Raw genomic sequence first — 23,584 nt, 5'->3', positions numbered from 1 at the left:
TGTGGCCACGACGGAAGAGCTTCTAGAATAGTTTTAAGTAATTTTGATCCTGGCTGGGAGGGTATATATTACATACCAGCCCACTTCGAATAAACAGAAATAAAAATAAAAAGGCTAGATAGAAACACAACATTGATCACAATTGATATCAAAAGGGAGTAAGAGATGTGTATGTATATCTGATATCTGATATCTGATATCTGATATCATCGATGTCTCCCTTTTCTCATGAGGATGCGATATAATGGATCTATCTCTCGCCCCCCCCAGTTTCGAGGTTCGCCAAGACAAGAACAAACAGAAGAGAAACCTTCCTTCCAATGAAAGTAAAAAGTAGAAAGAAAGAAAGAAAGCAATAAATTCCCAGGTATTACGGATTACAGCCTCGTACAGAGCCAATTACGACAAGTTTCGTCTCTTGGCGGATTGCGTAGCGTCATCTTCATCTCGGCAAAGTGGCTAATCGACCGGCCAATTGCGCTAGTTACCTAAACGCTCCTTTGTCCCACAGGATTTCGAGCCGGGAAATTCTTACCTAGGGGCCTCGGTGGCTGCGTATGGTATGGTATGGTATGATATGGTATGACATTACTTGATATTGTAAGTAACAGCTCACTCAGCATCTGATAACCCTAGTTACTCTACAGAGTGAGTACTCTTACTTAAACCAACCTTATTATACCATACCATACCATACCCATACATACCATACTCCCCGCCCCGTCCAATGTTAGCCCCGAAAAATCCCTGAACCCTTCTGGAAGGTTTTGTCAGTCTTGTCTTGTTCTTCTTGTCTTTTGTCTGTTCCAGCTCACTTGCTTCTCCTCTTCGCCCTCCGCCGCCGTCTCTCACTCCAACCGCGTGCGTCGCAAACAACAACTTCACCACTTGCTCCCAGCGCCCTGATATCGCTGCTCGAATCTCTCTCTCTTCTCTCCGCCCATCGCCATTCCCTCCTCCAAGATCCTCTCTGTCGCATCTTTCGCGTTCGCCGCCGGCCCATACCACCATACCGCAGTTTCGCCCTCCCATCAACCAATTCCTCGACCGATCTGAAAACGGCCTGTCGAGAAAAGGTTATATTGTTGGTCGGAAGAACTTCGCCCTGTATACACATACATACACAGATTTCTTCCTTGCAAAATCCTCTCTTCGCACCCAAAGTGTTGAAATCCTACCACAACCCCCCCCCCCCCCGCCTTACCATCCCGAGTGCGTTCGCCGTCGCCATGTTTTTATAGGAGGGTCGATCGTGCAGTTTCCCATCTCGCCCAAAAACTGGTCAATCGCTGGGCAGAAAGACCCCGTTGGTTTGCCCGGCCACCCTCCTTTCTCTCTCTCTCTCTCTCTCAGGGGCGTCTACTCAAGTCCGGTCCATTCGGCTTAGGTAGGAACCGGATGTTGCACATACATCCTCAATACTTCTTTTCTTTTTTCTGAGGGCGACGCTGGCGCCGCTGGATTTCTCTCCTAATAGACGTCTTGGGACTCGTTCAGTCCGAATCGGGAGGAAAAAAGGTTGTCGGTTTCGGGTAGAAGAAGTGAAGGAAGCTGAAAGGTTTTTTTTTTTTTTGATATAAAAAGCAGGAACCCAAGAAAATACAGGTGGACTATATCTTATATTGGTGCTCAGCGGGACACCCGAAGACAGCAGAGAGGCTCTTTTCCAGTGAATTTATCTTCACTGCGGATAAACCCCCCGTCGACTTCGCTCTGAGAAAGGTTTATTTTCCAGAAAAACGCCATATCTCAATTCCAGCAGCATGGAGCTTGGAGAAGCTTGCGCCGTATACCTAGACGACCGTGTGAAGGATGAACGTTGGGTGATCAAAAACACCGACTCGACTGCTGGAGTAACCACCTACTCCGGTCTAGAAACCTCAGCTGATGAAAGCGGCGAAATTCGCACCAATGTGCTACTTTTTCTTGGTGTCTTCAGGAAAGGTAACGTAGTCGTATATTCCTCGTGGTTTTTTTTTAGACCACTTTGCAGCTGATACAGCCTGCGGCAGAGTGTATTATTTGGATTTTAAAACATGTTGAAATTTCAAGAAATTCAGCTAATGATTGGTTGCCTAGAAACAGTTTACCTGTCTAATTCAAGAAAATCATTCGCCGAACAGTTAACGCAGCTCAATATTACTTGTCGGCCTAATTCCAACCCCTTATTCGCCCTGGTTTCTATCGTCGTCAACGGTTCATCTGAGCCACTATGGCAATCGTCTGAAAGTCGGTCTCTTGCACCACCACCCGTGCCATCAACGACACCCAACACAAAAGTTGGACGATTTCTACGATTCTCGTCCGAAGCGGATGACTTCTGCATGCTCGAGCTTCTTGCCAGGTTTTCGGCGAACGTGAGAATTCAGACTGAAGTGAACCTTGCGGTTCCCGTCGCTGTGTTACGCTTCATCCGGGAAGACGATGAGCGTGGAAAATCAACATATTCAGAAGCTACGGCGGAGGATATAGTAAATGATTTCCCCTTGGTGAACAGATGCATAACTCGTTGCCTGGATGCGGGCGCCGTCGATGTCCTTACAACCCCGTTAGAGGCGTCAAGACTTCAGAGTCTCTTAGTGCATGCATACAAAATATTTAAAACAGCTAGGAGGCAGCAATGGCGGGATACAGCAGCCGGGAGACCCACAAAACACTCATGGGTTGGCGCCAATGACCAACAACCGTACTCCTATCTTCGAGAGACCATGTAAGTACCCTTAGCTTAGCCCAGTGATGAGCTCGCTCATCATAAATATGACTCTACTAATTAGTACTTCTAGGGTGACTAAACTGATGAAACGAATATGCAATCCTGACGAAGAGGTCGATGAATACCAAAGGTATGGCTCTCTCGGTACCTCGTTACATGCCAATATATTTACCTGTACCTAGTGACCTTCATATCCTGGACCAACGGAAACGGCTCGTTGAGGCTGAAATCGGCAAATGGGATTTCGCAGCCCATGATTTCTCAGAGGACGAACTTGTTCATGCTGGAACAATAATGCTAGAGCATGCCTTACAGATGCCAGAGCTAGAACCCTGGCGAATCTGCTCCGGTGAGTGAATGTTTTTGTTATGAATACTACTTAGTTCTTTTTTGGGGATCTGGTCGCAAGCTTACATGAACTTTCCAGAGGAACTCCACTCATTCTTGCTTGCCACTCGTGTCACGTACAATAGTTTTGTCCTATACCACAATTTCCGCCACGCTATAGATGTCCTACAATCGACCTTTCACCTTCTCGTTAGCATCGGTGCTTTACCCCCTTACCCGAATGGAACCAGTCAACGTGCGGGAGTGAGTCCAATAGCATCGTTGTTGACTCCCTCCGACGCTTTAGCTCTCCTCATCACGGCAATTGGACACGACGTCGGTCATCCGGGAGTGAATAATGTCTTTCTCGTCCGACTGAACGCTCCACTTGCCCAGCTATACAACGATAACTCTGTTCTAGAATCTTTCCATTGTGCTGCGTTTTCGCAACTTTTACGATCCCATTGGCCCACAGTTTTCGCGGATGCGAAACTGCGTAAATTGATGATCAGTTCTATCCTTGCGACTGATATGGGTGTCCATTTTAAGTTCATGGAAAGCTTAGGCAAACTTCAGGAGAAATATCACAAAACCAATTCGACGGAAGGGTGGACGGACCAAGAAATAGAGACCGATCGGGTCTTACTCTGCGGCTTGCTAATCAAATGCGCCGACATTAGCAATGTGGTACGTGACTCGTCTCTCCGCCCGTTTTATGTACCGTACTCCCGTAAACTAACCTCTCTACTTGTATAGGCCCGCCCGTGGAGCATTGCGAAACGATGGACAAATGCCTTGCAGGAGGAATTCGCCCAGCAAGGGAAGATGGAGAAGACCATCGGAATGGAGACAGCGCTCTTCGGTGGCCCTCCGGAACTTGGAAATATTCCCAAACTCGCCAAAGGCCAAATCGATTTCATGACAATATTTGCACTGCCTCTGTTCGACAGTATGGCTGACCTGATACCCGAGATGACATTTACTACAGTAGAAATAAGACGGAATAAGTCGATATGGCGGGAAATCGTGAATCGAGATGTACAAAGCAGAGGGTCCCTTGAATTGATCCAAAGCAACACGACACCGTTGGCACAATCAGAGTCGGATCTTAGGAACCTACAGGGAGGCGAAACCCCCCCGGAGGGTTCAGCTGTTAATATTGATCGAACCCCTCCTGCCTCTTGGAACTTGCCACCAGCCTTGAGCCAGTTACAGCTGAATAAGGATATGCAGTGTGGAACGTATGAGCCCAAAGAAGTTGATAAGGACTGTCAAACTCACAATGACTCGTCCGGTGTCACTCCTCCCTTGACCATATCGACGGGCGCTTCTAGATGTATTGAGTCAGCCGCAGATGACAATCAAGCATCTCATTCCCGGCGCTACCAATGTCATCGGCCGTTCCAGCGTTCATCCGGCCGCTCATCGACAGTAACTACAGTGAATCGCCAAAGCGAGATTACGAGCGGAACACGGACCCAAAGCACGAGCACGTATACAAACAATACTATCATGACACCTATCTCTTCAACGACCCAAGCCAGCAGCCTTAGTAGCGTAGGTACCAGTGATGATGAACATGGTTATGTGCGCCATGAATTCGACCACGATCGGGCAAATCGTCTGCCAAGCAGCTGTTCTGACAGCGTGGTGGACCATGATCGGGCCACACCCGCCGCTGCTACTTCTGGCCGTCCAAGCCTTCTTCACACCTACCATAGTAACGTCGAAGATGGGAAAACTCCACACTTCATGGCTGCCTTTATCGATAAAAACTTCGGCCACCACACCCAGGGGAATGGCTTTACCATCACAAACCCAACTTCCTCCACCTCCGTCAACTACATTCCGACTGATTCGTCACACCCCTCGCATCACGATTATGCACCAGTACACCACCACCACCACCATCACACTCAAGACACGAATGGAGTCAACCACCGAACTGTTCCGCGACGACGTAGCCGCTTACGGCTCGCCTTTTGGCGCCGCAACAGGGAAATCGCCTCCCCTGAGCATGACTAACGGGTGTCGATAATCACTATTTTCCTTCCCAATTTTATATTATATAAGGGGTGAGGGATCGATTCTTCTCTCTCGCCTCTCTTATATCCTATGAAGTTATATTATTTTTCCCCCTTGCATCGGCACGTCCGGTTAAGTCCGGTTCTCCCGTATATTTGTCAATGGATTTTTTTTTTTTCACTCATAACGAGTGCTCTCTCGGATTCTTTTAGCCGGAGATGGAGTTTTGTGGTTGGTGTTTTATTCTCTTTTAATTTATTTAGCCGTGGTTCTTCTTTTGGAATAAGCGGGACGGGGATACGAAATACCAGGGGCGGGCAAGGCGTGGCGGTTGGATGGGAACGGGGGGGGCTTTTTTTCAGGGTTTGTTGGGGGAAGGGGGGCGGCGAAAGGGTTTTTTTTTTTGGAGAAAATCATGATCATGCCAAACATCATCTCATTTTTATATTTTATTTCCTCTCTTTTTGTGTTTGTCTTTATTTCTTTTCATTTTTCCATTTCTGTCTTCTTTCCGTTATACATGTATGTATATATATTTTCATCCCTTCTCGGTTTCATTACCTTAACTTCCAGGTGGGCACTGGCATGCTTCGTTTTTCCCCTTCCGTTTTCTGTTTTTTTCCCTTTAAGCAACGGGTTGGGCGGTCGGCGACTGACTGGCTTCTTTCTCCTGATACCTTCGAATGAATTACGGCATGTCTTCTCTTCTCTTTTTTTTTTCCCCATATTTTTTTTTCTCTGGACTCATTTGGATATTTTGTCTATATCATTATTTCGAGTTGCATACTTATACTTGCCACGATATGGGCGGTCTTTTGTGACTTTATCTTCTTTTCTTTTATTTTTCCTACTTTCTTTTTTGAACATGGTTCCACACTAGTGATAACTATTCGCCTAGTACATCAAGTCCGGTACACACATACATAACATCGTCTAGAAGACCAAAAAAAAAAAAAAAAAAAAAAAAAAAAAAAAAAAGGAAATTCAGAAATATCGACATCCCCACGCCTCAAGTCGGGCGCTTCATTCAATACGTTTTTCGAAGAGGGGTGTGTCTATTGGACCCGTCGTGAATAGTTAGGCCAAATCGTCCATACACGGGGACGTCACTCATTCCCTTCAGCTTTCATAGTCATATCCCACGCCCTTCACCTTCACACGCACCTTGTTGAGTGGTAGGGGAGGGTCCCCCCCTCCCCATTTGAACACACCAAGTAGAGAAGAGACACATAGATAGCTCCATATAACCAACCTCCCTCTCACTCACAGTCCTTACAAACATCGGTAATGGCAGTAACAGGCGGAGACGATCCGTTCTGTGCCTGGGTCTGCGTAGGCATCACGTTCATGTCCGTCTTCCCCGTAGTATCAGCTCCTCCTGCCTTCCCGTGGTTCTTAGCAAGGGCACGATCAACATGTCCCAGATCCCGCGAGGGATCGATAATGTTACGGACGAGTGACTTTAGCTGTTTTGTTTCTGTTGGGGTCCCGGGGGGGCGTTGTTTTGCGCGTATTTATTAGGAATTACTGGAAGTAGCGAAGAATATAGATAGGGAAAAAAATATAAAAAAATATAAAAATAAAAGTAAAAAATAATAAATAAATAAATAAATAAATAAACATACCCGGAAACCCGCCCTCCGCTTTCCTATCCCATAGCACGGTCTCCGCCGTCGTGAAATCGACATTAGACTCGTGCAGGATGGATACTGTGAACACGCCACCGGTAGCCGGGACGAGAGACACCTCCCCCAGTGTCGTGGAGAAGGTGGACAGCAGCTCCTGGGCGAACTACACGGGGCGGCGGGTTAGAGAAGCGTTCTCGTTGGAACAGAATATATGTAGATGGGCTACGGATTATTTTGACAGCGTTGTGTTGAGATGAGTTAGACGGATTGGGACAACATACATATGCCGCCCTGAGCAGCCATTTGCACTGCGTACAGTATCTTATGGTCACGCGCGGTAGGTGGACGAGTTCCCGATGTCCCTCTGCTAGAGGGATAGCTATTTGTTGAATTTGTTCTTCTTTTTCTTTGCTTTCTGGCTGTTGTTGTTCTTGTTGTTGTATTGGTTGCGGATTGGGCAAGGAAGGGGTGGACTGGGCTGAAGTTGGGTCTGACATTTTTTTCTTTATGATTGGTTTTAATTTTGTGTCATTGGGATATTGAATTTGAGGTGTGATATGGATAGATAATAGAGTTGAGAAATTCGGTATTGGCGGGGGATATAAGTAAATATTGGCGTCGAGATTTGTTAGAGATTAGATAGATATATTTATATCTTTAGAAAATCGCAAAACCAGCGCACACTTCCCCGCCTCTAATAAATAAGTTAGTTACCCAGTCTCAGGCAGCCCGCCCCCTTTTTTTTCTTCTCTTGCACTTATACTATGCAGCTCAGTTAGTTACTGCACTGTACCTTTCTTTCTTTTATTTTTTATTTTCCCCCTCTTTTCTTTAAGCGCGACAGTCAACCCCAGTGGCCAAGGCGTTGGCAGACTGCAGGATCTTTTTCTTTTGCTTCTACTTCTTCAAAAAAAGTATTTACCATGTTATATGCATATATATTGTTCTAGTGTTTCATTCCCTTTGTGCACCGGAATTTTAGTTAAGACGGGCTGATTTATCGAAGGGAGAAATTCGCCGGTCAACCCTGTAGGTTACAAGTCCTTTTTTTTTTTTTTTTTTAATTATTATTATTGAATAGTTAGTTACCTACTATCTTAACGGGGAGTAATTATATATAACACACTATACCTAGCGTTTTGTTGCCATTCGCTAGGAATAATAGGTCACGTATTTTGGAGGACATTTTGCGTTTGTCCTTTTACGTAGTTCTTAGCATGGGTTTATTTGTTAGATGTCAAGCTTCCATCTCCCTGCGCGTTTGCCTTAATTCGCGAGATAATACCCCCCCCCCGGGAAGGGAAGAGTAGTACATCCACGCAAGGCAGCAAAAAGGCCTTCGCGTATGAAAGATCCAACTAGGAAATGGAATAAGAGGCCACGACCTCATGGAGGGGGAGAGAGAAAGCGGGGCTGATTTCCGATGCCCGGTGCAGGTGTTGCGGGGGTTCGTTCGTATATTGGAGTCTCTATTCGACGTCTTGTCAGCTCCGTCCGTCCTATCTAGAAGACTGATGAAAAAGGCGTTCCATGGATGGTGGATACATTCGATTTAAGACAGAGAGGGGGTTTTGATGTGCAGTGAAAAGTACGAGGATTTCAAAGGTCACGAGAAGAAGGGGGCGGGGGTGGATTTGAATGCAATTGAAGGAGATAGGAAATATATATTTTAGCTTCACTGTTTGCTGCCGTTTCGTCCCAAAATCTATTTTACAAAGAAAAGATTTGATTTGAAGGATGCCGTTCTCTGCTCCAGGCCTTCATTACCCAAGCGGTTGAAGGAAAAAATCAAATGGAGAGAAGAAAAATAAAAGAAAAGGAAGTTGGAAACACAGGAGAGGAACAATATGAATTAATCCAGGACAACGAACAGAGGAGAGCCAAAACCACCTTCATGAACAGTGAAAAAAATATCGAGATCAAGGGGAAATAATGGTGAACATGAGAGACAAAAAAGAATAAACAAAAAAGACAAGATAGAGAAGAAAAAAAGAGCAGAAATAAAGGGGGAAAATAGGGGAATAAGGGTTTGGGATAATCCAATTATGAAAATTGAAAGCGAAAAGAAAAAATAAAGAAAGAAAGAAAGAAAGAAAGAAAAGAAAAACAACCAAACAACCAGAGACAAAAGAAATAAAAAAGCATGAGATGATGGTCCGCTAAAAGAAGAGCCGACGGAAAATGCCAATAAATGGTTGCTAGCCTAGAATGCCAGCCAAAACAATAGGAGGAAATGTGTATTCTTTTTCTTGTGCCAAGTAATTTGGAGCAAGACAAATGCGTATACTCAACATACACAAATACAGGTTGTTTTTGGTGGGTTGAATAAGCCGTCGCTTCAAACACGGTTTGGACACATAGGAGCACCAAAGGCTTTATCGATGCTGCGAGAAGCCTAGCTTCATCCAACTGTGTAAGCGAGTGAGCCGCCCACACCATTCATTTCATGCATGGCCGGTTAAAGGGATTTGAGTTCGTATTCGTTTCAAAGGAAAATATGGTTGCGAGGATGCTGGTGAGATTTTGGGGCGCGCAGTCGGAGCGTGTGGATGGCGGAGATCCGAGGGTCGTTGGGAGAGAAAATTCGGGAGGGGATGTATCTTCGAATGATATGGGTTATAAATGAAAGGAGATGGGCCTAGATGGCTGTGTCAATCCACCCATTCTACATGATCAAACAGCAGCCACCCGATTGTTGAGGCGTGTATGGATCTTCGCGTTTGTCAATCTTTTGAATGGTAAAGGGAGAATTGATATTGATGTTAGTGAATGTTCGCGATTTGCCAGTTTTTCCGTACAGGGTTGCCAAAAAAGGGTAAAGGAGAAATCCATTTACCTGACCCCACACAGAAGGCACCATAAAATCTCTTGTATTATTGCAGTAATTGATGAGTCTATAAAGATGGCAGAAACAAACCAAGAAATTTTTAACAGTCAGCCATCGTGCTTTTCCATACCCCAAAGAAGTCGTGTGGTAGCAAGCAACCTTGTGCTCAGATGAGGGCAGTTACTCGCAATAAAAAACCAACTTGACGGGGCTTCTCAAAGGGCTAGGAGACACTCACGACATGGAAGCTTCAGACACTTTGACTCGCGGACGTTCTAGGTCTTCCTTCAACCTTATGTTGAGCTCGTTTAAACGTCGTAGTTTCAATTCGGCCATGTTTTGTTTCTTGTTCTTTACATCTCCACCGGGTCGAAGCTCGTACGCAGGGGCCATGGTGCGTAAGTGATGGCCCGAATTGCCCTTAGAAGAGGTATGTTGCCACAAGTTGGAGTACGTAGCGGAGGGCTAGGAAGGAGAGAACCCAGGGAGACTGGCGAAAATGAACCTGCACGTCCGTCCGAACTAGAGACGGCGGGCGGAGAACTGGCTCCGAGAGAAAGGCGAGAGCCGGCTCGAAGAAGAGAAAAGCTGTTGATATTCTCGACAGAGGGTCAAGTGCCCGACGCTGGAGCCTCAGAGATGAACAGCAATGGTGATGCGGGTGGTGGTGACGGGAGAAATAGATGGTGGTGGATGGTGTTGGCGGTGGTGGTAGTTCGGTCTGTCTGGGTTGGTTGGTGTGGTTGTTCGCAGGATGGGATGAGGAAGCGAGCACAAAGACGGCGACGTGATAGGATACCAGTCGTACGGCCTGTACGCAAAAGGGGCAGCCAGGCGGAGCCGCTAGTATTTGGCGTCGGGTTAGCGGGGGGTTAGTGGGTTACGGAGCCGTATCGGCAGCGGCTGGGCTGTCATTTTGGTATTTTAATAATCAAACAACTTCCAGGCGCGGACTGCGCGGCGGAGCCCGGCAGATGTCACTCTGCACCTAACTTCCGCAGCGAAGGTACAGTACATGTATGTACAGCCCCTCGCCCGCGCTGTTGTGTTTAATAATCCCAGCATCTGGCCTAGTTGGCTAACCGATTACGCGATGTGACGCTTCCCTCATTTCTTTTCAACATGAAATTAGCCTAAGTTTAAAACATGGGTGGGCTTGGGAGGCGGAGAAGAAGGAAAGAAAGAACACCAAGCAAAGCGAAGAACAGGAGGGGGATGGATGAGGTGCAAAGAATACTGGGCGCTGTTTCGTTATCTCTCAATTGAGTTGTTTGTTCTTCTGCCTTCTATCTGCACCATTATTACGGGGGACTCTGTATATTGTATGATAGTTTCTAACCACTGCCTCTACATCCACCTTAACTGACAAGACTCTCTGCTAACAGTGATCTGTTGTTATTTGGGCTGCAGGAACCTCTACTTTCCTCTTCCTTAGCAGCCCTGCCTGGCGCCGATACCTCCATAATTACCGAGTTCCGTGGTCTCCATCGCATTTGCCCTCCACCAATCCCGGATATGACAGGCCTGAACTACGGACACACAATTGCGACAAGGACTTATTAACGCAACACACCACCCCAACTAACTACTCCATACAAGCCTATGAATTTTGACTCTTGCTTGGCCTTTAAATGCAGGCCAAATCCCTCCCTCTCCCCTTCTCACAAACCTACTCCAACTCAGCTGGTACTTATAATTCCTTATTCTGACATCCATACCTATTATTGGCTGCTGGCTGCTCTGTGCCTCTCCTGATGTCCTGCAGCTGGTGCAGACCGGCCAGAAATGTACACATGGACATTCCCTCCTTTCTTCGTTTAGCGCGGTTTCTTCCGCAAGAATTTCTAGAACGGGGTCGCTTGCCGCTAGTAATATTACGAGGATTTGCTTTTGCGATTTGGCATTTTCCGCCGCTATTATTATTATTAAAGAGGCCGGGTATCGTATCCTTGAGGCTTGACGATAACTAACTTCGTGACTGGCTGACAAACTCGATCCTGGATCTACTTCAGTAAGCAAACGAGGGATTGTTCTATTTTTACTCTTCTATTGGTCTGTACGGAAGTGCATATTGAGTATTTAGTGGGCAGTTAAATGTTTTCCATTCCCCATATTGGAAGTATGAATAATTGCTTGGGCCCAGCACTGCGGCATGAGAGAATTCCGATAAACTCTAGGCGACTGATGAATGCCATTACATCTGTCTCTGCCGGGTCAAACAGCATAACGTCGCCCGCTCTCAGTCGTGCCGGACGTTCGTCACCCTCAGTGTAGCGAACCGCACCACCGATCTGCCATGAGGATGAACGGGATCTGCCGTCTAGCGGAAAATCGCCATAGTCACGGGCGGGACGGGCCTCCTCCCCCAAGGGTACCTCGGGCGCTTGCTCTCTGCGTACTCTATTCCCTTCCGTGCCGTAGGTGAAGCGCGGGGTTTACAACGCTCAACTGGCATATTCAGATGCAATCGGATTTATCTAGGCACATTAGTTAGTCACAAGAAATCTCAATTGTGTAATTGCAGACAGATATAAAGGTGGGATCATCATGCCCGCCGAAACTTTCCCTAATTTTGCTGAACTCATAATGAACGTCATTAAACACCCTCCCTGACCAACAACCAGACCACCGTGATGGATTGTTTACTTTCTTCAATCACATCCCGATCCAGAACAATGTAATTGTTTCATTTTTAATACTTCGCGCCACAGTCAGTATGCCGCTGCATATCTTTTAGCAACAGAATCCGGAGCAAGCATGTCACATGACTACAGAAATGCTGACCTCCCCCGCTTCCCCAGTCTTGACCGCAACTTCATCAAGCGTATATTTGTCTCAGCCCCCGCTATTTTTTTGTGCGCATGAATTTATTTAGATAGGAGGGGGTTTTCTGTTGAGGAATTCTCTGAGAATTCATTCAATGGTGTAACACGCAATTTTACATGTCGACAAGACCCTTTTTATCATTTCCCTGTTCTAGATATTAAGACGCAGCAACACTCCTACAAGCACAATATGATAGATTTGTTGCCAGAAACGGCAGTCATGAGCCCCCCCCTCCTCTTCCTCTTCCTCTTTATTGAAATTGATTCCAATTGCACGTTTTTCATCTAACAAGTTGAATTGCTTATTACCTTTCGAAGTTTTTGGCTTCCCCTCCCAACTGTCGCACTTCCTCGATTAATCCGGATCATTGACACATCCGTCAACGTGGGGTCCTTCATTGAGCAGTCCCTCTGGCAAAACAATGACCCTAGAATATATCTAACTCTGGAGTATCGGAGTATATCGAGCGCAAATGATTGGTTAGCGTTCAATATTCCATATAAATAGACTTGCGAGCGGCTAGCATTGGTCTCAGGGTTGTCATTCGATACGGTTGATATATATAGAGAATATCAGGCTGGAAGAATTCAAGCAGCGCCAATTGTTGGCAAACCATACTCTTCAACGGAATGAACTGTCTTCGTTCCTTTCTTTGTCTTTTTTTTTTTTTTTTTTTTTTTTTTTTTTTTTTTTTTTTTTTTTTTTTTTTGAAGGCTGCCAACATTGATCGATCGCCATGTCATGCATCCGAATGGAAGCTGCTGTTTCTGCGATACCTGAAAATTTCTGGACTCGACGCTCCTATATTCCGTCAGCTTGTTCGTGACGGTTGCCCTGCTTCTTCAAGCCTGTTCCTTTCGCTAGCGAGCGATAGGGTTCAACGCACGGCAAACGGTGATAATATCTGGGTTTGCCATCCACTCTTTTGATCAGAAACTGATGAATTGGAGTTGGACTCGTATATCCGAGAACTAAACGTTTTCAATAGCCATAATCTGACCACGCAACTTCGGAAAATACGGTGTTGTGAAGCCCATCAGAGGGTGACCATTTCAGTCACAGAAAACAAAACTTGCGATCTCTGTTTGTTAAAAGAACTCTTTAATCAACGGTAACCATATCCAGAGCCATACTATCGCGCAATAATCCCGCACGCCAAAAGGGTTTCATTTATTCTCAATCGACTGAGATGCGGGTGGAAGATGGAATCGAATGATGAATACACTCGGTATGATTTCAAAGTTAATTGGGGAGCATTGGCTGGCTGGTATTGCAATCAAAGTGGCATTGCAAACATAATTGGAGTGGAAGGGAGGTTTGGATGAAATGGTAATATTTCTGCAATTCCAACCCCTGAGTGCTAAGGTAAGACCTGTTTTTTTCTATTCTCAATGTTGGTTTGGCGTGCACACGCGGATCATCGTATGAAAGGTAATGAATAGGCCATTTTCGTTCGCCCTTCTCAAGAAATATTCCTCCTGGGTCTTCCGAACGTCTTGTGTTCTGACATTGACCACTCACTCTCCCTCACTTGTCTCCTGTTGGCTGCGGGAGGTTTAGAGATATATCACGTGATTCTACCACTAGCGCAGGGCTTATGTAAGGAAGTGGAGCCGCAACCTGGAACCCGCAGGAATTTTTCGCCTTCTGTTCTCGCTCGCACAACCACAAAGAAGCTAAACCCCAGCATCAGAAAAAAAATCCCCAAATTATTCCCTCTCCATTTCCAGAGGACCCTTCATCGCGTCGTTGACCGTCTCGATACATTCCGCACGCGCGTTCTTCATCGAGACCCACGACCTTTACCCCCGTCACGATAAGCGAAGCAGAAACGCCCTTGTCAAATTGACGGGTTTGAGATTTACGTCCTAAACCACCCTTTGTCCGCTGTTTAGGGGAGGATTGCCCAGCATGCCACCTCCGCCCCATATCCGGCCTGAGAATGTCCTCAGGGTAAGATATCAGTCTATATGGAGATGGAAAAACCATTTGGGAACCTGCGATGTTAATATTCATGTTTTCCATAGCGAGCTGAAGAGCTCATTGCCGTCGGCCAGCAGCAGGCTGCGCTGACGGTTCTCCATGAACAAGTCGCCTCCAAACGTTCCCGCAACAGCCCCATTTCAAGCCTCGAGCCAGTTATGATTCTTTTCGTCGAGTTGTGCGTGGATCTACGAAAGGGAAAGTCTGCAAAGGATGGCCTTTATCAATATAAAAACATTGCGCAAAATAGCAATGTTGGCACAATTGAGGTAAGCTTTTTTCCCTTTCTCCTTGCTACATGCCCCGGTTTAGGAAAATATATTTAAGTACATATACGACTATTGGGGGAGGGATTGATGGGATCGGTAGAGGGCAAATGGCAACAATGCAGTTTCTGGATAGTGAGGCTAACTTGAGTGCCTTTTTGCATACAGATGGTGTTGAAAAAATTTATTGAACTGGCAGAGCAAAAAGTTACAGAAGCTCAGGCTAAGGCTGATGAAATCCAATCTTCTCTCGAATCTGCTGCTCCATCAACAAATATCGAAGATCTTGATGCTATCGAGACGCCTGAGACTATCCTTCTAGCAACCGTTTCTGGTGAGCAATCTCGCGATAGAACGGATCGAGCCATTGTTACCCCGTGGTTGAAATTCCTCTGGGAGACATATCGTACTGTTCTTGAAATCTTGAAGAACAATGCACGGCTGGAAGTTATGTATCAAACCACTGCGCTCCAGGCATTCCAGTTCTGCTTGAAGTACACTCGCAAAACTGAGTTCCGCCGTCTCTGTGAGCTGCTCCGTAACCATGTTCAGAACGCTGCAAAGTACTCCAGCCAGATGCACGCCATCAACCTGAGCGATCCAGAGACTCTACAGCGCCATTTAGATACCCGTTTCCAACAACTGAATGTCGCTGTTGAATTAGAATTGTGGCAAGAGGGCTTCCGTAGCGTCGAAGATATCCATACACTTCTCAACCTTAGCAAGCGACCAGCCAAGAATATCATGATGGCCAATTATTATGAGAAGCTCACCCGGATCTTCCTGGTCAGCGAAAACTACCTCTTCCACGCTGCAGCTTGGAGCCGTTACTATAACCTCCTTCGCCAGTCTGCCGCCGCTGTCGCTGCAGGACAAAGTCCAAAGAAGGAAAACCCAGTTATCTCTGAAGCTGAGATGACCAAGACCGCATCTTTCGTTCTTCTCTCGGCACTCTCGATCCCGGTCATTAGCACTTCGCGCTCTCGCGGAGCGCTTGTTGATGTTGACGAAGTTCGGAAGAACAAGAACACCCGGTTGACTAATCTTCTTGGCATGCCTCATGCTCCCACCCGTGCTGGTCTTTTCAAAGATGCTTTGAATAAGGGTTTACTTTCTCGTTGCCGCCCAGAAATTCGGGACCTGTACAACATCTTGGAAGTCGATTTCCACCCATTGTCGATTTGCAAGAAGATCTCCCCCATCCTCACTCAAATTGGCGCTGACCCCGAAATGGAAAAATACGTGCTTCCCCTTCAACAAGTTATCCTCACAAGACTCTTCCAACAGCTCTCCCAGGTTTACGAATCCGTTGAAGTTAAATTCGTCCATGAGCTCGCCCAGTTCCCTGAACCATTCCAAGTTACTCGCTCAATGATCGAGAAATTCATCATGAATGGTTGCAAGAAGGGTGACTTGGCTATTCGTGTGGATCACATTTCCGGCGTCCTAACTTTTGATTCCGATATTTTCTCCTCCGCCAAGGCTATGCATCCTGGAAGTGCTGCCGGATCCGCTGAAAGTGAAGTGGGATCGGTGCAGCGACTCCAAAGCACGCCCGCTGAAATCGCCAGGTCCCAACTTACGCGTTTGGCAAAGACCCTTCACCTCACCTGCATGTATGTCGACCCGTCATATAACCAAGCTCGCATCCAGGCCAAGCAAATTGCCTTTGCTAAGGCTAAGGCTGGTGCTGCGAAGGAGCACGAGGAGACTCTTGCTCGTAGAATCATTATTGAGAAGAAGAAGGAAGCTGCACTGGAATCCCTGCAGAGGAAACAGCAAGAGGAAGAGAGACTAAAGCGTATTCGTGCGCAGGAATTGCAAGATGCTGAAAAACGCAGATTGCATGATGAACACGTCGAGCGCGAGCGCAAACGGCTGCAGGACGAGAAGGACCGTATTCGACAAGAAGAGCTCAAGAAACAACTCGAGGAACTTAAGACCGGAGTCAAGGGCATCGATGTTAGTGAAATTAACTTGGAGGAATTGGATAGCAACAGCCTTCGAACTATCAAGCTGGCTCAGCTTGAGAAGGAGAAAAATGAACTCAACGACCGTGTCCGAATCACAGCCAAGCGTATTGACCATCTGGAGCGAGCCTATCGCCGGGAGGAACTCAAGCATATACCTGCAGACTACGAAGCGCAGAGGAAGCGTGATCTCGAGATCTATGAGAAGAACAAAGCAGATACCCTGGCCGCTGCTAAGCTGAAGCATAAGGAAGATGTTGCCCTCAAACATCGTCTAAGCCGTCTGGTGCCATACTTCAATGATTTCAGAAAGAACATTCAGGAGAAACGACATGTGGAATTTGAAAAGAACCGCAAAGCCGCAGAGAGAGAATTCGAGAATAAAAAGAAACAACGAATCAAGGAAGTCCAAGAGCGTTTGCGACGCGAGCGTATGGAAAGGGAGGAACAGGAGAGACGCCAGCGAGAGGAGCAGGAGCGTATTGAACGGGAGGAACAAGAAAAAGCTGCTCGGGATGCTGAACGGCGCCGCCAACTTGCCGCAGAGAAGGCTGCCAGAGAGGAAGAGCGAAGGTATGATTTCCCTGCTTTGGTTACGAATTTCGCACAATTTACTAATACTGTCACTAGAATACTCGATGAGAAAGCCGCAATTCAGAAGAAGCGAGAAGAGGAAGCCGAGGCCAAACTCAAGGCTCGCAAAGCTGGTGCTGTCCCCGTTCGTATGGAACGCACTGAATCTACGGAACGCACTGCTCCTAGACTTAATCTCACAGGTCGTACCGGCCCTACCTGGCGAGAACGCCAGGCTGCAAAGGAAGCGGAGGCGGCTGCGGCCGGCTCTGTCACTCCCCCAACCGAGGCAACAGCACCCGCTGCCAAGGAAGAGCTCCCGCCTCCCCGGACAACTGGCGGATACGTTCCTCCACAGCGACGAGCCGGCGCTACTGGTCGAGATCTCTCGACGAACGGTGAACGCATGCCCGAGCGAGCACCTGATCGCGAGCGCATTTCTGAGCGTATGCCTCCGCGGTTTAGCCGCGAAGCCGTTGCTCCCCCCAAGTCACTCTCCAGAAGCCCAGCACCAACTAGCTCTTCGCCTGCACCTGAGAGTCGCGAGGGCTCCAACCCACCTTCCGGCGGAGCGACACAGGCATGGAGGCCCAGGTTTAGACAGCAGCAACAGCAGCAGTAGTAGGGAAATGTGATGGATTGATGATACGACAGGGCGAGAGGATGATGTGCAGGAGTTATCCATTTTACGTTTCATCTAGTCGCTTTTTTAACTTACCTTTTCAGATGTTTTGCATGTCACCTTTTCTCTCTTTATTTGCGAGACAAAGGAAATCGGGTGACTTAATATTTTTAGTATCTTTTTCACATATCACTTTTTCGTCCTCTGTTTTGCCTTGAAATTTTTCTTAAGTTCCTCTTTTCCTTCTCTTCGGTTTCACTTTTCCATATCTTGTTTGCCCATTCGATCGAGCCCAACCTCCCCCAAACGTCCCTTTCAAGAGACGAAAAAATAGCGATGAGATGAGATCGATGAGATGATGAAGTTGCTAGCCCCCCGGCTTTCTAGGCCATGTAAAGCAAGCTGAATGATAAAAAGAACAAATTTTTTGTCCTGAGTTATTATTTTTTACGTGTTTCCTTCTCTGTCGTTCTGTCGTTTTGCTTGTTTATCTCCAATCACTGGTGCTGGATATCTCCTGTGATTTTGATTTCTTTAATTCTCGTTGTCTTTTTTCTTTCCCTATCTCTCTAACTGCAGCGGTAGCCATCTGTTTTATGTCCTTCTCTCTCCATTCGTTAATTCAAATCCAGTATTATATTTGTAGGCTGTAATTGACCATTGAAAATTTGGCTCTATTTTAACGGTCCTACACAGTAAATGGTTTGTTTCTCTAATTTTTCTTATACTTCCCAATTCTTCACGTTCGTTCGTCTGTCTTGTAGGTGGTTTGAGAAAATATAAATACACGGGGCGTAGCGTAGTTGACGGATTAGATCATGTAAGGGAGCTTAACGACAATTGGCCAGGGTTTACGGATAACTGCAGAACCGTTAAATAATAATAACATAGTTACGGTTTTGTTCTTGAAGATTTTCCACGCCCCTCAATATAATATAACCATTTGTTTGTCTGTTCCTGGAAAGTATATAGATACACCCCCCTCCACAGAATAATTAATGGATGAGCAATGCCATCTCTGTCAGTCTTCTTTATTCTACTACACGCAGAACGACTCTGAGCCAACGCCCCAAGAACGCTATGAACTATTTCACCAGCCATGCTCCTCCACTTGCTCTCTCCCCACCAACCCTCGGGACAAGGAAGCACAAGATTTGGATATATGTGATTTCTGCAGCCACATACGATTAAGACATCTCGTAAATTGCATCAAACCCAATATTCGTTCTAGGTTTTTGTTTCCTCTGCGTAGAGGGTTGCTGGAGGAAGAACGCCATGGTAGCAATAATAATATCGTCTCAAGGAAGAGAAAAAGGGAATGTTCACTGTGTGCTTTCATGAAACATATGGTTGCGGTTGGGCTTAGTTCTACGCGGATAGCAGAAGTGAAAGGGGCGAGAAACTATGATATTGTCCTCTACCTTGGGCCTCCCCAAAGCGATGACTCGCAGTCTGGGGTATCAGGGGTTCCTTCGGCGGATATTTACGTCAGTTATTCCGATGGAGATGGAGTGTCGAATATTTGGGTTGGCGATGTTCACATCGATGAGATTAGAGAAGGTAAGCCTAATATATGGATAAATGGTAGCAGACTTCTTTGCTAATCAAGAGCAAAGGCGGCTCGCACATCCCACGTGTGGGAGAGGTATTATTCTGGCCTCGTTTGGAGGACAAAATAAACGAATGCTATAGCACACATAGCGAATGCCAACAGCATGTCACCGCTGCGCAAGGCTCCTCGTTACCCAAGGGCTTTCGAGTCATCGACGTTATTAGACGATGCCTTGTTGAACGAAGCGATATTCGTCGTTTCGTTGGGCTCAGCTATGTATGGGGCGCAAAACCATCGTCCCTGCTCGCAGCCACATGTGCAACGGTTGATGGAATGAAGAAAGATGGAGGCCTCCCTTCATCAACAATGCCGAGGACCATTGAAGATGCAATCACAGTCTGCCTTCAAATGGGCCAGAGGTACCTGTGGGTAGACCGGCTTTGCATAATCCAGGATGACGTAGGGGATAAGGAAGCCCAGATCGAGGCAATGGACGATATTTTCTCCTCTGCGCAGATAGTGCTTATAGCCGCCTACGGCGACAGCATGGATTTTGGGATCCCCGGTGTTAGCCGTGTGAAGAGAAAGGCAGTCCAGCATAGCGAAGACATACTTGGTTTGCGAATTACGAATATCGTTCGTGAAGTTGAGGATGACCCCCTTAACGTGTGGGACACGCGCGGGTGGACATACCAGGAAGCAGTTCTTTCGAGAAGACGGCTCTATTTCACAAATATGCGGGCATTCTTCGAATGTGAACGGTCCATGAGCCATGAGGATATGTTCAATGGCGAAAGAAGTCGTGACGATCTCATCTCGAGCAGGCTGGTTGTCTCGGACGATGAGTCCACCTTTCGATCCTTTGCGCGGCATCTCAGGCATTATTCTTCCCGAAAGCTCACATTTCGCTCCGACGCATACGAAGCCTTGTATGGTATTTCTAAGTCGTTATATAATAACAAGAATATTGATTCGATGAGGATGAGGATGATGATAAATGGGTTACCTCGAGTTGACTTTGACCGTGCTCTATTATGGTATGCCAACATTGGTAAAAACCCAATAACGCGCCTGGAAACTGCTCAGGGTCTGGTTTTACCCACATGGTCATGGTCATCAATTATGGGCCTGGCTGAAGATCAAGTGCACTACCAAGCAACGGGCTTCTATGGGACTTTAGTGCCGTGGTATAGTATAAGCCGCCCTACCTCTGTCCCAGCTGGTTCCGGGTCTGTCATCGAGGCTTTCAATGTCTGCCATGACTCCCATGGTCCGGATGACGACTGGCAGGTGTATATGGCTATTGCTTGTATAGAAGGATGTTTGGGAGACAAAAGAAACGCGTCCCTGCCTTTCTCCCTAAGGACTGACAACTTTGTAACCGTCCGTGAAATGTTCAATAAGCGGTGGAAAGATTATCACAACTTCTGTATTGACGTGATGCCATCGACCTTCAAGCTGAGCGAATTACCACTGCCAGGGGCGATTACGCAGGGCATAAATCCAAAACTCGCGGGAATAATAGCAACAAAAGCCCAAGCTGCAATTTTCAACCTAGAACCGAAGCCTTCATACTCCTTTAACATCACCAACTCGTCAGGAGAACGAATCGGGGAGCTCTGCGGGGATGCGGAGCAACTCAGAGAAGAACACGCACGAGCGAAAGCGCCCGGAAGCAGCACAGCACCGAGCACCAAGTTCGAGTTCATTGCGCTTTCGTTATCTGGAATAGGAATTATGCCGTATTCAAGTAAAGAACTTGGACTGAAAAACTATGTTGACGCTGATGGCAACGCACTAGACAAGGTTCCTATTGTGAACGTGCTGATGATCGCGTGGGATGGGAATATTGCACGTCGTTGTCAGCTTGGCTGGGTATTCCTCGTCGACTGGGTGAAGGTGTCGCGGGAGTGGAAGGTAGTTATGCTTGCATGATAGATAGATGTATGTCCATACATACATGCACATAGGGCATTGTTTGTTGGATGCATCGTAATATGAGTGAGCTATTGCCAAAAATTATAGTCAAATGAATTGTTTCTATTGCAAGAGGGTTCTTGGCTCCTTTCTAAGGGTATACGCTGCGTAGATTGTGAGGCGAGCGCAGGAAAGGGGGATGTATATAAGGAAACAAATAGGATACAAAACGTATGGACTCCGACAAGGGAATTCTAAAGATCCAGGGAACATGTCTATGTGTGCAACCATTGCGAGGGGACATTATGCGCGTATATAAGGAAACGGCCAATGGACGAGGCCAACGGAAAAACAAATAGTAAAACGAGGGAACTGAACAGGGTTGAGACCAAGACAAATATCGAAAATTAGGGGGGAGTAGAGAACAAAAAAGTATATAGATCAATTATGCAGCGGCAACTTCGGCGCCAAAAAGTCGGGCCCTCCATTCTCCACATACAGCTTCAAACCCGCTCACCACATCTCCGCACACCCGCCCGGCTTCTCGTTGTTGTAATCGCCGATCCCACTCTCCCTTTTCAATCCATCTTGTCCCCTCCTCTCGCTGCTCTTCTTCCCGACGCATATCTGCGACTAGTTCACGTACGGATTTCAGCCGTCGTGCTGCTGCCGAGGTAAGCTGGCGGGATTCGTGAATGGTATCATTGAGAGCCCGAAGATCGTGGGTGAGATCAGATGTTTGGGAGAGGAGCGCTCGGAGAGACAGGAGGGGGTCGTCATGTGAAGTTTGGGGTTCCTGGTTATGTGGGGATTGCCGCACGGGGAACGGGAGGTTTGGTAGAATGTCATCGATCAGGGGGACGAGGTCATCTATTGCTTCAGAGGATAGGGTGGGGAACGGAGAGAAGAGGAGCGGATGGGTGAGGGTTTGCAATGCGCGTGTTTGGGAGGTTAGATGCGAGGCGAGGGATGCATGTGCCGTAATCAGTCTTTGAATGGCTTGTTAGCAAAGAAAAGTGCTTCGAGCATATACCAATGTTGAGCAGTACACATTAATCAAGGAGGAAAAAAAGACGATGCTCTACATACCTAGTAGCGTTATTTTCAATCCCGCTCTGGCCGCCTAGATCCCGCAAGCTTTCGACAACTCGGTCAACAATGTTGCCGGAAGGCAGATTGTCTCCCATGCTCCATCGAACAAGATTTTCAACCCCCGCCATTTGCTTCTCTAATCCAGGAGAAAGATCACCAGGCTCCTCAAAATCCGAGTCATTACCGTAATCTGAACCATCATACGAAGGTTCATGCCGACGGTGTTTTTGATACTGTCCTGATTTTGATTTCTGCTTCGGAATCTGCAAACTATTGCGATTTGACTCCTCGTCCCCCGAGTGTTGATTCCCTGGATCACTCACGGTATTATGTGTTGACCTAGAAGACGTATCGTCCTCCTCTTCATGTACTTGCATGTGGTCATTTCCCTCCTGGAACTCTGATAAGTCTTCTTCTCCTTCTTCGCCTTCACCGTCCTCGTCCCAAGCATCTGCTAGTTCGTCAGCTAAATTCCCTAGTCCGCCTCCTCCTGAGTCCTCCGGGGCAGTAAACTCCGCAGAAAATCTCGCAGACTTATCCATCGCCCCTGAGCTGCGTCGACGAGGACTCATCGGCGATAGTGGAACGGAATATCTCGGGGTTAGCGGTGAGTGTAGAGGACTGTGGCCGAGGCCATTTGGTGTCAAAGCATTGTTGGAAGAGACAGACGAAAGGTCTAGGTGGGACGGGTTTCCACGCCTTCGAGGCGGCGAAATAGGAGAGAGCGGAGGCATTTCGGTAGAATGTGGGATGAGATATTTAGTGAGACACGGCAAGACTGGGGTGGCAGCTAATGACAGGAGGGGGAATTGCAGGTTGTACGCGCATTTAAAGGTAGAAGTGTTGAACGGCGATTATTTGATATAAGAGTATCGAAAAATAGTCTCGCTTTTTGTTCCAGTATTTATTTCCTATTTTCTCGTCCTGTCTTTAGAGCATTCCCCTGTCAGCCATGCGGCGTCGGGCACGGATTGGACTGGGCGTAGTTGCGGAAATGAAGGCAGGGCTTGTTTAGTTTGATATCGTGGCCAGCACATAAGCAATAGGAAGACGCGAATACGGCGCGGGGTGCTCGTCAAAAGCGTGTGTATCCAAAAAGCGGTTCTCTGTGCCACATGGAGGGCGATGACAGGAAACAGAGCACCGAATAGCAGCGGGGGTTATTCTGTTTATTTTATTTATCAATTTATCCATGGTGTTGTTCTTGGATGGTTATTGACATTTTGCCGAGTTGGGACTGGTCGGTCCCGTGATTTCGCGGCG

At 47.0% G+C, this 23,584-nt stretch overlaps 8 protein-coding genes across 9 annotated transcripts; 4 read left to right on the top strand and 4 right to left on the bottom strand.

Moving 5' to 3' along the window:
• Positions 1–531: 531 nt before the first annotated feature.
• BDBG_09034 (uncharacterized protein) lies at positions 532–1,172 on the bottom strand (the record flags this gene model as incomplete). The annotated part of the gene is made up of 3 exons (XM_002620577.2): positions 1,120–1,172; positions 708–1,063; positions 532–551 (listed from the first exon to the last, which is right to left on the bottom strand). Coding segments are annotated over exons 1-3 (378 nt in total). The 5' UTR covers positions 1,122–1,172.
• On the top strand, positions 785–7,332 carry BDBG_09033. 2 transcript variants are annotated; one of them, XM_031723843.1, is made up of 7 exons: positions 785–1,558; positions 1,634–1,944; positions 2,086–2,710; positions 2,784–2,843; positions 2,896–3,062; positions 3,141–3,727; positions 3,797–6,623. In XM_031723843.1, the coding sequence occupies exons 2-7, from the start codon at positions 1,764–1,766 to the stop codon at positions 5,063–5,065; spliced, it is 2,889 nt and encodes a 962-aa protein (XP_031581182.1). In that variant the 5' UTR covers positions 785–1,558; positions 1,634–1,763; the 3' UTR covers positions 5,066–6,623. The 2 variants fall into 2 exon arrangements, with proteins under 2 accessions (XP_031581182.1, XP_031581181.1); XM_031723842.1 differs by having other exon boundaries at positions 1,133–1,944; positions 3,797–7,332.
• Positions 6,009–7,378, bottom strand: BDBG_09032 (selT/selW/selH selenoprotein domain-containing protein). Its single transcript, XM_031723841.1, has 3 exons — positions 6,975–7,378; positions 6,691–6,856; positions 6,009–6,542 (listed from the first exon to the last, which is right to left on the bottom strand). The coding sequence occupies exons 1-3, from the start codon at positions 7,188–7,190 to the stop codon at positions 6,325–6,327; spliced, it is 600 nt and encodes a 199-aa protein (XP_031581180.1). The 5' UTR covers positions 7,191–7,378; the 3' UTR covers positions 6,009–6,324.
• A 1,980-nt stretch (positions 7,379–9,358) lies between these two features.
• Positions 9,359–9,913, bottom strand: BDBG_09031 (guanine nucleotide-binding protein subunit gamma; the record flags this gene model as incomplete). The annotated part of the gene is made up of 3 exons (XM_002620573.2): positions 9,359–9,421; positions 9,530–9,587; positions 9,759–9,913. The coding sequence occupies 3 exons, from the start codon at positions 9,911–9,913 to the stop codon at positions 9,359–9,361; spliced, it is 276 nt and encodes a 91-aa protein (XP_002620619.1).
• Positions 9,914–9,925: 12 nt separating this feature from the next.
• Positions 9,926–11,083, top strand: BDBG_09030 (uncharacterized protein; the record flags this gene model as incomplete). The annotated part of the gene is made up of 3 exons (XM_002620574.1): positions 9,926–10,391; positions 10,467–10,537; positions 10,931–11,083. 3 exons carry the CDS (start codon positions 9,926–9,928, stop codon positions 11,081–11,083), a joined length of 690 nt encoding a protein of 229 aa, XP_002620620.1.
• A 2,098-nt stretch (positions 11,084–13,181) lies between these two features.
• Positions 13,182–18,629, top strand: BDBG_09028 (eukaryotic translation initiation factor 3 subunit A). Its single transcript, XM_002620571.2, has 4 exons — positions 13,182–14,299; positions 14,374–14,598; positions 14,764–17,138; positions 17,196–18,629. Exons 1-4 carry the CDS (start codon positions 14,258–14,260, stop codon positions 17,758–17,760), a joined length of 3,207 nt encoding a protein of 1,068 aa, XP_002620617.1. The 5' UTR covers positions 13,182–14,257; the 3' UTR covers positions 17,761–18,629.
• BDBG_09026 (uncharacterized protein) lies at positions 18,185–23,568 on the bottom strand. Its single transcript, XM_002620569.2, has 2 exons — positions 22,319–23,568; positions 18,185–22,218 (listed from the first exon to the last, which is right to left on the bottom strand). The coding sequence occupies exons 1-2, from the start codon at positions 23,053–23,055 to the stop codon at positions 21,675–21,677; spliced, it is 1,281 nt and encodes a 426-aa protein (XP_002620615.1). The 5' UTR covers positions 23,056–23,568; the 3' UTR covers positions 18,185–21,674.
• On the top strand, positions 18,655–21,495 carry BDBG_09027 (uncharacterized protein). The gene is made up of 2 exons (XM_002620570.2): positions 18,655–19,320; positions 19,377–21,495. The coding sequence occupies exons 1-2, from the start codon at positions 18,759–18,761 to the stop codon at positions 21,245–21,247; spliced, it is 2,433 nt and encodes an 810-aa protein (XP_002620616.2). The 5' UTR covers positions 18,655–18,758; the 3' UTR covers positions 21,248–21,495.
• Positions 23,569–23,584: the final 16 nt, after the last annotated feature.

Source organism: Blastomyces gilchristii, assembly GCF_000003855.2.
Source record: "Blastomyces gilchristii SLH14081 genomic scaffold supercont1.33, whole genome shotgun sequence".
NCBI classification, from domain to species: domain Eukaryota; kingdom Fungi; phylum Ascomycota; class Eurotiomycetes; order Onygenales; family Ajellomycetaceae; genus Blastomyces; species Blastomyces gilchristii.
The sequence above is the reverse complement of the archived record's forward strand: the minus strand, read 5'-3'. Positions and strand labels throughout refer to the sequence as shown.

Bases quoted from the DNA above. Each gene is read 5' to 3' on its own strand.
- BDBG_09028 (XM_002620571.2), top strand. From the start codon at position 14,258: ATGCCACCTCCGCCCCATATCCGGCCTGAGAATGTCCTCAGG. The intron at 14,300-14,373 runs GTAAGATATCAG...TGTTTTCCATAG, and splicing joins GGCCTGAGAATGTCCTCAGG to CGAGCTGAAGAGCTCATTGC. The intron at 14,599-14,763 runs GTAAGCTTTTTT...TTTTGCATACAG, and splicing joins GCAATGTTGGCACAATTGAG to ATGGTGTTGAAAAAATTTAT.
- BDBG_09027 (XM_002620570.2), top strand. From the start codon at position 18,759: ATGGATGAGCAATGCCATCTCTGTCAGTCTTCTTTATTCTACTACACG. The intron at 19,321-19,376 runs GTAAGCCTAATA...TCAAGAGCAAAG, and splicing joins CATCGATGAGATTAGAGAAG to GCGGCTCGCACATCCCACGT.
- BDBG_09026 (XM_002620569.2), bottom strand. From the start codon at position 23,055: ATGCCTCCGCTCTCTCCTATTTCGCCGCCTCGAAGGCGTGGAAACCCG. The intron at 22,219-22,318 runs GTATGTAGAGCA...AGCCATTCAAAG, and splicing joins ATTGAAAATAACGCTACTAG to ACTGATTACGGCACATGCAT.
- BDBG_09032 (XM_031723841.1), bottom strand. From the start codon at position 7,190: ATGTCAGACCCAACTTCAGCCCAGTCCACCCCTTCCTTGCCCAATCCG. The intron at 6,857-6,974 runs GTATGTTGTCCC...CGCCCCGTGTAG, and splicing joins GGCTGCTCAGGGCGGCATAT to TTCGCCCAGGAGCTGCTGTC. The intron at 6,543-6,690 runs GTATGTTTATTT...GGACCCCAACAG, and splicing joins AGCGGAGGGCGGGTTTCCGG to AAACAAAACAGCTAAAGTCA.
- BDBG_09033 (XM_031723842.1), top strand. From the start codon at position 1,764: ATGGAGCTTGGAGAAGCTTGCGCCGTATACCTAGACGACCGTGTGAAG. The intron at 1,945-2,085 runs GTAACGTAGTCG...GCCTAGAAACAG, and splicing joins TCTTGGTGTCTTCAGGAAAG to TTTACCTGTCTAATTCAAGA. The intron at 3,728-3,796 runs GTACGTGACTCG...CTACTTGTATAG, and splicing joins GCGCCGACATTAGCAATGTG to GCCCGCCCGTGGAGCATTGC.